We start from the raw sequence: 11,065 nt of genomic DNA, 5'->3' as shown, positions 1-11,065 counted from the left end.
GCCTCCAAAATGCACTCTAGCTACACACTCCCCAAGGCATATGTGTTTGTTTGGCAGTCCAAGGGATGGCCAACATTGTTTTCCAACACCACAACTCAAAGGCATCAACCCTTATTTATCCTTATTTATTGTCCAGCATATCAAGTGATGTGATCAGAAAGATTACACTTGAATCAGACACACCTTAGTCCTCAAAATGACATCATTACTCCTCAATAATTTAGAGAAATTCCTAACTTCAGACTTTTCCAGGATAATATGTTTTCTGACTCTTGGTATGTTATTATTGTTGTTGTTGTTATGTGCCATCAAGTAGCTTGCGACTCATAGCAACTCCATGTACAATGGCCCTATACGCTGCTCTGGCCTGTGCCAATCTTATTGTCTTTGACACGCCTACACCCATTACCTCAGTCATTGAATCAATTCATCTCATCGCGGGTCTTCCTCTCTTGTACTGTCCCTCACCTTGTATTAATTGTGGATACAAATAAGATGAAGTTATTGACAGTTTCAATCTTTTCTCCATCTACCATGATGTTGCCTATTGGTCCTGTGGTAAGAATCTTTGTTTTCTTGATGTTGAAATGAAATCCATATTGAAGGCTGTATACTTTGATCTTCTGCAATAAGCACTTCAAGTCCTCCTCACTTTCACCAAACAAGGTTGTATCATCTGTATAACCCAAGTTATTGATGAGTCTCTCTCTAATCCTGATGCCATATTCCTCTTCATAGAGTTCAGCTTCTCAAATAATTTTTTTGGTATACAGATTGAGTAGGTATGGAGTGAGAATACAATCCTGATGCACTCCCTTCTCAATTTCAAACCATTGGCTAGTTTGACCATTCCATCAAGTTTAAAGTGAGCAAGTCCAGTGGCAGAAACTTGAGGAATCACACTACCAGCAAAAAAGAAGCAACAGAGAATGTAGCACACATCCTTTGGGGGCTGAGGTGCCCATGCCACTAAGACCAGGGTCTACAGGAGAGTACTAGCTGTAGGAGAATATGAAGAACGTCATTCACAAAGAATGCAAAAGGTCATTACAAAGACAGAGGAGGAAGGAAAGACCATTAGGAATTTCAGAGACATTCTGAATATTGCACTAGAGTGTCCAGAAGCCAAAACAAAGGGAATAAAGCAGGAATTATAATATTATACTAAAATTATATTTTAATGTAATATTGTATCTTGAATATTATAATAAAATGTGCAAAGAGCTGGAGTGGAAAAGTTGAAAGGGCTGAACTTGCTCAGTATTTAAGCTGAAGGAAATGAAAAACAAATTCAAGCTTTAAGAATGCTATTGCTAGAATACTGAATGATCCAAGAAGCTTAAAAAAAGATGGAAAGAGTACAGTCACATTACCAAAAATAATTAGCTGACATGGAAGAATTTCATGAAACAACAAATGATCAAGAAACAATGGTGGTGAAGTAGGAAGTTCAAGCTGCTCTGAAGGACTTGGCGAAAAGCAAGGACTCAGGAACTGATGGAATACCAATTAATATACTTCAACAAATAGATGCTGCCCTGGATGTGCTTACCAGGTTACGCCAGGAAATCTGGAGGACAACTACCTGGCCAACTGACTGGAAGAGATCCATATTTATTTCCATGTCAAAAAATATGACCCGACAGAGTGTGAAAATTATCAAATGATATTACTAATAGCACACACAAGCAAATTCCTGCTGAAGATTATTCAAAAACAGCTGGACCAGTACATTAACAGAGAACTACCAGAAATACAAGGTAAATTTAGAAGAGGCTGTGGCACTAGAGATATTATCGCTGATGTCATATGGATATTGGCTGAAAGCAGAGTACCACAGAAATGTTTATCTGTGCTTCATTAACTCTGAAAAGGTATTTTATTTGACTATAGATTAGAATAGTGGCTAACTTTGAGGATAATGGGAATTCTAGAACACTTGATTGCACTCGTGAGAAACATATATTTGGACCAAGAGTAGTCATCAGAACACAAGAAAACACTACATGGTAAAAAATTAGGAAGGGAGTGTGTCAAGAATGTATCCTGTCTCTATACCTTTTCAATCTGTGTGTGGAACAGATCTTTGGGAGACTAGACTTTATGAGGAGAGTAATGTGGCATCAGAATTGGAGGAAGACTCATCAACAACCTGCCTTATGCATATGACACAACCTTGCTTGGCAGAACCAAGCAGGACCTGAAGCACTTGCTGCAGATATCAAGGACTATAGTCTTCAATATGATTGAAGCTTAACATCAAGAAAACAAAGATTCTCAGCTCTGTGCCAATTGGCAATACCATGATAGAGATTGAAATTGCTAACAATTTTAGCTTGCTAGGCTCCACAATCAACACCCTTTGCACCAGCAGTCAAGAAATCAATGACTAATTTCACAGGAGAAGTCTGCTGTCAGGGACCTCTTCAAACTACTAGAGTAGAATCTATGCCCTTACGCTGTGGTGCTAGAGAAGAGTCTTGAACATACCATGGACTGCTAAGAGAACAAAAAATTCTGTATTGGAGAGGGTGAAAGAAACCAAGTTTCTTTTTAAAGGCAAGGATTTTTGAAGCTTCATCTTACGTACTTTTGGCATGTGGTCAGGAGAGATCAGTCCTTGGAGAAGGACATCATGCTTGGAGGATAGAGGGACAGTGAAGGAAAGAAAGACACCAGATGAGATGGATTGACACAGTAACTGGAGTAATGGAGGTAGGTGTGTTGGAGTCAGTGAGACTGGTTCAAGATAGAAAAGAGTTAAGAATTATTGCACAGAGTCACTGTGAGTGAGTCACACGTGACTTGATGGCACATAAGAACCGCAACAACATAACATATTCAATCAATTATCAAACTCTTTCAAATATTTTAATGACTGGAAGTGAAATGTAATTTATATCATCATAAAACATTGTTTAATTGACATTTTTTATCTTTCCTGTTGGTACATAAAATAATAAAAGCTTACCAAAAAAGTTGCCAGCAAGTGTATTTCAACATAGAAGGGGGTGAATTCTCACTGTAAGGTTTCCAGAGATGTAAATCTTGATCAGGTTAGAGCTGTAATCTTGAGCAGGTTGATTGACATCTTTGCTTTTATAGAACAGCTGCTGAGTTTGAATCATTACCAATTACCAATTTTTCATTAAGTAGCCACTTACCACTAGGGCTCCTCTCCTCACACAAAATCATATAATTTTTTAATGATGTAACCTTAGATATAAGCCCTGTGTATACATATTCTTCATTATCAAAAATCTAATACTTCATCTATCCAACGCTTAATATTTGTAGTTATTGTGACCCAGAACTGACCCATAGAGGGCCCTCCGGCTGGTTTTCAGAGGCAGTAAATAGCATAAGAAAGACTGCTTTACTTTCCTTCCACCCCCTCGAAGTGGCTGTCAGATTTAAACCTCACACACCTTTGTATTGGCAGCACCATTACTCATCACTAATCCAGAGGGGTTAATTGGGGGGAGGGGATGTGTGTGTGTGTGGGGGGGGTGTATTCACATTTGTTAAAGGTCATTGATTCGGTTACAACTCTGCACAGATCAGAACTTTACCCTATCCTGCACTATCCTCACAATTTATGCCAAGATAAAACACTGGATGTTTTTCCTACTACTAAATAAATATATTGTATGAATAATAATAAGTTAACTATTTTTCTAAATTCAATATAAGCAAAAATAAAATTATTTGGGACTGATGGTTACGTCTTCAATCATTATACAGATGTAAGGATTTTTTTACCCCCACATTCAGAGAATTACACAGGGTGAAAATCGACAGCAACTCGAAAGTTAATAGAAATATCTGATATTTTAAACTGCTGGCCTATTTACTCATAAACCCCCCCAGAGCCAAATGACATTTCGGAAGCTGGCCTTTCCCAGGTAAATAAATATTCAAGTGCAGGACGCAAACTCCTATTGGCCACGGATCAAAGCTCTCACAGGCACCTTCGGAGCATGCGTGGGAAAGATTGTGCGCCGAGTGGAGCTCCGTGCGCATGCTCAGTACACAGCGGTCACGGTTAATGTGGGGGTGGGCGGGGTGGGACTGACCAAGTTGCTGCTGTCCGGCATGAAGGCTTGGGTTCTGGCTGCTAGTTTCTCGCTCCAGCAACATGAAATGTCTGCAGAGCTTGAGCCGACTCTTGCCCCACGCGGTGGTGTTGCCCCGCCGGACCTTGTGTGCTTTGGCCTTGGGCCCGACCCCTGTGACCCTCCGGGTTGTCGGCAGCGGCCTCGCAGCGGAACTTCCAGGAAGGAGCCGGGTGGCTCAGCTGTGCCGACCCCGCCGGTTCCGGGTGGCAGGTACCACCCCTCCCCAGCCCGCAGCCCTAGGTCGCCCATAGTGAGTGACTTTAGTTCCCTTATCGCCCAGCCGCCCTGGCTCCTTGTCCTCACTCCCCCCCCCTTCTCCCGCCTTGCTGCAGATCTTACAGATTTTCCTAGATCTCTGTCTTGTCCTTTGCTTTGACAGCTTTCTCATCGTACCCTCTGTTGCTCGTGAAGATTTTATTTCACCTACTCAACAAAATGAAACCAAGCTTAGATTTTTATCTACTTGGAATACGTTTTACAAGTATTATTCTTTTCCCCTCTTCTCTATGTATTCCTCATAGACCTTTTATGCAGTTGCCTCCAAGGCAGGACTTGGGAGTTGGGTGACACGCTAAGTAAGGCTGAAACAGTTTTCAGAGAATATGTTGTTTATTTGTTCATTCAACTCTGAAATTAGCGTTATTAATTGCTGTGTTGTTATGTGCTATTGAGTAGGAACCGACACATAGCTGACACTCCAGCAGGTTTTCAGAGGCTATAAATCGCATGGGAGGAGGTTACCCTTATTTCGCCCCTTAGAATATCTGGAATTGGAACCATGTGACTGTGAGTTGGCAGTGCGGCTCCTTAACACTAGGCCACCAGAGGGAAAAGGAGGTTGAAATCTAAAAAATTATTACTTAAACCATTACTGTTTTGGGGGACAGTGCAGGCAGAGATTTGAATGATGGTTTACAGAACAAATTGGATTTCTGTTTCAGCCATTCATACACATTTTAATTTACAATATCCATACAATATCCACTGCAGTTGTCAGGTTTTCCCAGCGATTCTCATTTCCATTAATCCCCCTCTCTTACTCCTTACTGCCTTCTGAGCTTTGTCCCTGGGCAAATCCAGCCCTTTTGATCTTATATGATCGATTGCTTTAAGGAGTAGAGGCGTGTCTGTTACTTGGCCCAAAGTTGAGTCTAGTAAGTTTTGTCCCAGGTTCAGAAGATTTCCAGAGGGGTTCCACCAGTCTCTAGCAGACCAGTAAGCCTGGACATTGTGCATTTTGAGTTTTGTTTGACATTTTTCCACCCAGTCTGCCTAGGAACTTCTGTGGTAGCTTCTGTTGTTAAGTACCGTCAAATTGGCTACAACATATAGCAACTCTGTAAATAATGGTTCTGAACTTCTGTGACTTTCTCATCATCTCTAATACACTTGTCCCATTGATACAGCAACTATGTCAGTTCATCTTGTTGAGGGTCTTCATCTCTTTTGCTCCCCCCTCCACATTTCCAAGCATGATGTATTTTTCCAGGAGCTCCTAACAATATGCCCAAAGTACGTGAGATGAGGTTTCACCATCTTTTCCTCTAAGGAGCACTCTGGTTGCACTTTCTCCAAGATATACCTGTTTATTCTTTTGGCAGTCCATTCAGTACTCTTCTTCAACACAGCTGAAAGGCATCAGTTCTTTTGTTCTCTTTATTCCTTGTTGAACTTTCAGATACATGGCAAGTAATTGAAAAGACCAGGATCAGGTGCACAATCCTGAAACAACGAAACTTGTTGGAAAAATTGATGCAAAATTTTAAACCTCGACTTTGAAATTCTGTAAGTCTGCTCAAATTTAACGTTATGAATTGAATTAAGAACCATTAAAAACTATACCTTTTTGCCATCAGGATACAAGTTTAATTCCAAAAGCATAAAATTCTAGCTTTTTGGAGTTAACAAATTCCCTAACAATATTTTTGGCAGCATGTTGGTCTTTAAAGATTTCCTCCTCAAAAGGTTGTCGAGATGCTTGGATAATCACTTGGTGAGAAATCTGTTAGTATGATGGATGAAGCAGCATTTCTTAGCCTAAATAGTTGAGATTTTGAAGTGTTGATTGTGGTATATGTGGTTTAGTACTGCCATGCAGAAGGACTTTTTTTGTGTTGACCAGTGCTAGATACAAATGTTACATATTTAGTTGCAGAACTTCCCTGCTGTAATAGTTTCACTTTGATTCAAGGAGTTACAGAATTAATCTGGCTGCACACCACCAGTTACCATGACATTCTTTTTGTGTAAGCTCAGTTTTAGGTGATGTTGCAGTAATTCACCTTGATCCAGCCATAGTGCTGAATGTCATCAGTTGTTGTAGAGAATCCATTTTTCATCACAAATTAGGATTGAGAAATAGATCAAGATTTTTTGTTGCTACATAGGAATATGGACCTTCCATTGTACCCCAAGTGACAGATGAGTTCTTCTGCAACAACTCAGTGCAATTTGGAGGGAATTAGTTTCAGTTATTGCCGTCACCTGGTTGTCATCAACTTCCAATGGCCACCCATGACCTTTCTTTTCTTTGAGTCCAAATTCACCAAGGCAGAAATTTTGAAACCCTCATTGCCCAGCATATTCATTGCGATTTCTCTCATCCTAAACTTCATTGATATAAGATCCCCAAGGAAGGACAGAACCCATTTCAGGCCAAGAAAGACAGTTTATTGAGGAGAAACTGCCAGGCTGCCTCCAAAGCAGAGATCAGCAGCCACTTAAAGTTAGAGTGTTATATTGTCTTACAGGGAAATTAAGAGTTAGGATGTTTGCAGCTGTTTGGTACAAGATAAGGGAGCAGGTTGGGAGTCCTGGATAGTTATTCCTGGGAAAGAGAGGTGAAAGAATTTTGCAGCTCTAACAGATAAACTGAGTTCCTGCTTTGATCATTACTATAGCTGTAGGGAGTGGAGAGAGAAAGTGCTGGGTAAAGGGAGGGAGAGCAGCTCTGTGGCCCTGACAATTGATATTTCACCTTGTCCCAAATTCGAATGATATTTTGAGCTATTTTTGCTGCATTGCAGCCTAGTTTGAATTCCTAAGAGTAGATTTGGTGAAAATCTTATTTTCACATTCTATGTCCTAAAAATACACAAAAATGTAATTTATATTTAAAACTATTGCCCAGAAAGAATATGTGTAATACAATCTTGAACATGACATATAACATTTAATATTTTATAATAAGATGTATTATGAAGTTATTGCATAAAAACCAAGCAACCAAAATTCTGAGTTGTTTTTGCAACTCCTTAATAGTTCTTACTTGGTTTGGATCCATAATCAGCAACCTTGGTACAAGCCGTCAGCAGATCAGGAGATTTTTTTTGCACTTGGGGAAAAAAAATCTACAGTCAAGGACTTCTCCAAATTATTGAAGAGCAGTGATGTCAGTTTGAGGATTCAGTCTGATTCAAACCATGGTCATTCACTTGCTGTGCGTCTGAGAGCTGAATGGTGAACAAGAATGGGAGAAGAAGAATTGATGCCTTTGTTGCATTGGAGAAGAGTTCTGAATATCCTATGGACTGCCAAAAGAACAAACAAATATGTCTTGTGCAGCCAGAGTGCTCCTTGGAGGCAAAGATGATAAAGCTTCTGGCATTTTGCTAGGAGAAGCTATTTCAAAGAGAAGGACATCATGCTTGGAAAGGTGGAGCGTCAGTGAAGGAAAAGAAGACAGACCTTCAGTGGACTGACATAGTGACTGCTGCTCGAGTGTGTCAGAAAGTGTGAGGATGGCACAGGATAGTACAGGATTCAGATTCGTTGTTCATAAGGGTTGCTATGGGTCATGTTCAACTTGATGGCATATAAAATAGTAGCTCTGGTCTTTGGGTTCTGGAGGTTGAAGTGTAAGTGGTCTCTTGTTTCTGTGCATGTTTGCTTTTCTTCCCTCTTCCTTGTTCCAAATAGGAAGAGACTAATACTTGTACCTTCGGTTGCCACTCACAGACTTTTAAGACCTCAGTCACTACTTATCAAAGTAACATAGTTGTCAGTCTGGCCATGGTGTGAGGCCAGTGAACAGGGCCTGCATCAGCTGGAGGGAGGACACCCTTTCCTAGAGTTGGGCTGTGCTGCTTTGTCCTCCTTGGTGCACTGTATATGACATATATGTGGACCATATATTTGGATTTTGCTGCCTCCTGAGACAATAAAGCCATTACTTTTAAAAATCTGATAATGACTTACAAATACTAAAATTAGTATTTTATTTTTCCTGTAGAAAAACAATTTCAAACAAGTAATAAAATATTATGAAGGCCTCCACATATTTTGAATGTTATCTCTGTGTGGGAAAATTAACTGTATGATCATGGGGCATGCTCTCTAATTTATCTTTTCAGGTGAAGTGCACCGGTGTAGAACATTTGATGTCTCTCAGGCCACTTTAGCCAGCGTCGCCCCTGTGTTTACTGTGGTAAGTGTGTGCAGTATATTTGATAATTATAGAAGCTGTTTACTATACTTAGTTACTAACGAGGTTAAACTGTTAACCTTAGTTTCACTTATTTTGTATTTTAGAATGAATCATAGTCCTATTGTCGTGCTTAGCTGGTATCCTGAGTATCACCTAACTCTAAGAAAACTTAGAGCCTCAATTTTTTAACAGATCACTTAAAAGTTTGTTAGCAGCTGTGGATCTCTTCTTTTAATTTTAGAGCAGATCATTGAAATGAAAGTTTTGTGCTTCCCTTGTGAGCACTCAATATTTTCCCATGAAGCTGTTTACAAGTTCTTAAAGACTATTAGCCTCATAGGAGTTTGAACCTGTACTATATAAGATAATATGTGTATACCTGTTATTAGAGGCAGCACAGTGTACTTAAATGATTGCATGCTTTGAAGCATCTTGCTCTCTTTAATTCCTGGATATAATTCAGGAAAAAAAAAGTATATAAAATCTTAAGAAACTGTATAACGTGTGTGTGTATTTGTTGTTGTTATGTGCCATCGAGTTGCTTTTGACTCATAGCGACCCTATGTACAACAGCCCTAGGTCCCTATTGTCCTCTGCCAATCTCACTGTCTCTGACACGCCCATCCTGTATACCCAAGTCACTGAGTCAATCCACCTCATAGAGGGCCTTCCCCTCCTGCACTGTCCCTCCACCCTCCCAAGCATGATGTCCCTCTCCAAGGACCAGTCCCTCCTTGCAACATGTCCAGACTGTGTTAGACGCAGACTCAGTATCCTTGCCTCCAAGGAGCCGCCTGGTTTGACCCTTTCCAGGATGAATCTGTTTGTTTTCCTAGCAGTCCATGATACCCTCAATACTCTCTTCCAGCACCACAGCTCAAAGGCATCAATTCTCCTTCTATCTTCCTTAGTCATTGTCCAACTCTCTGATGCATAACAAGTGATAGCAAAGACCATGGCCTGTATCAGACGCACCTTAGTCTCCAGAAAGACACCATTGCTCTTCAGTACTTTGGAGAGGTCCCTAACAGCAGACTTTCCCATTGCAATACGTCTTTTAATTTCCTGGCTGCTGTTGCCAAGAGTGTTGTTTGTGTAACCAAGCAAACTGAAGCTGTGAACAATCTCAATCTCTTTACCATCCATCCTGATGCTGCGTGTATTTAGGGAGAGAAATAAGATTGTTGTGGCAAAGTATTAACAAAGTGTGCCACTAGGTAAGTTTTAGTGCAAGTTTGCAACGATTTGTTAGGATTTTAATTTTTCATAAATTTGATTTAAAAAGTATGCATCCTCTGAGCTAGACTTTCTTAATTCCTGTCTCAACTCTGCCTCTTATTTTTCACTGGGTAAGACAGACAAGATATGTTAAAATACTTATACCTTCATTTTCCTCATCTGTAAATTGGGGATAATAACTCTTAGGGTTGTTGTGAAAATTAAATTAGCTCATATGTGTAAATCTTGGAATAGGGCCTTGGACATAGTGTACATTAAACATAAAATGTGTTAAATCTTTTCTTTATAAGCTAAATAGAGCAGAGTAACTTCCAGAATTATATGTAAAAATTGTTGTTAGGTACCATTGAGTCTACTACAAATCATAGCAATCCTATGAATAATGGATCTGAACCTTGCCCAATTCTATGTCTTCCTAATCATCTCTGATACACATGAGCCCATTATAACTGTCACTGTCTCAATCCCATCTTGTCGAGAGTCTTTTTTTTTTTTTTTACTGACCCTCACCTTTCCAAGCATGATGTCCTTTATCACGGACTGGCACTTCCTAACAACATGCCCAAAATATGTGAGATGAAGCTTCACAATCCTTGCCTCTGCAGAGCACCCTGGCTGTATTTTTCTCCAAGACATACTTGTTTGTTATTTTGGCATCTATGGGATATTCAGTACTCTTTTCCAATACCAAAACTCAAAGGCATCAGTTCTTCTGTCATCCTTAGTCATTATTCAAATTTCAGATGAATGATAAGTAATTGAAAAGATCGTGTCTTGAATCAGATGCACCATGCAGCTTAGTATAATGTTGTTCTGGAAAAGTTGGCCTATTAATTAAACAAGAATGCAAAGTCAAATGATAAATATTGAAATAATAAATTTCTTTGCAGACAAATAATTAATTCTCTGTCAAGATTAATTAATTGATTCCATGAAAAACAATGAAGAAGTTTAAAAAGTGAAATGGTTTCAAAATAAACATTTTAGAACATTGAAGTTTGTATGACTTTCTTAAAAATGAAGGGTGAAACTGTTGAAAAAAATGTGAGGAGACAAATGTTAGCATATGTTACCAAATTAGAAGTGAGAAAAAGACTGAAAAATATCACACATAACATGGAAAAAATAAATAAAATGAAAGTTTATAGAGAACTTGGATTTCCATTCATCCATTTTTGCACATTTTCCTCCCTGCCCTCCACTACCCCCCAGTTCACTTTTTTCTTTGGAGAAAAAAGCAGTTATTTCTTTATAACATAGATCTATTTTGTGGTTTTTTTTT

The 11,065-nt window shown here is 39.4% G+C and overlaps 1 protein-coding gene across 3 annotated transcripts in view; it reads left to right on the top strand.

The window, feature by feature from the left end:
* The first annotated feature begins 4,138 nt into the window (after positions 1 to 4,138).
* MRS2 (MRS2 magnesium transporter) overlaps positions 4,139 to 11,065 on the top strand; it is a 32,684-nt gene continuing 25,757 nt past the window's right edge. For all 3 annotated transcript variants that reach the window (XM_006888652.1, XM_006888653.1, XM_006888651.1), the window contains exons 1-2: positions 4,139 to 4,328; positions 8,471 to 8,544. In XM_006888652.1, coding sequence (XP_006888714.1) covers positions 4,139 to 4,328; positions 8,471 to 8,544 — 264 coding nt within the window. The remainder of the gene's footprint in view (positions 4,329 to 8,470; positions 8,545 to 11,065) is intronic.

The sequence above is a fragment of the Elephantulus edwardii genome, unplaced genomic scaffold, assembly GCF_000299155.1.
Source record: "Elephantulus edwardii isolate Elephantulus edwardi_28Jun2011 unplaced genomic scaffold, EleEdw1.0 scaffold00070, whole genome shotgun sequence".
Lineage (NCBI taxonomy): Eukaryota > Metazoa > Chordata > Mammalia > Macroscelidea > Macroscelididae > Elephantulus > Elephantulus edwardii.
The sequence above is the reverse complement of the archived record's forward strand: the minus strand, read 5'-3'. Positions and strand labels throughout refer to the sequence as shown.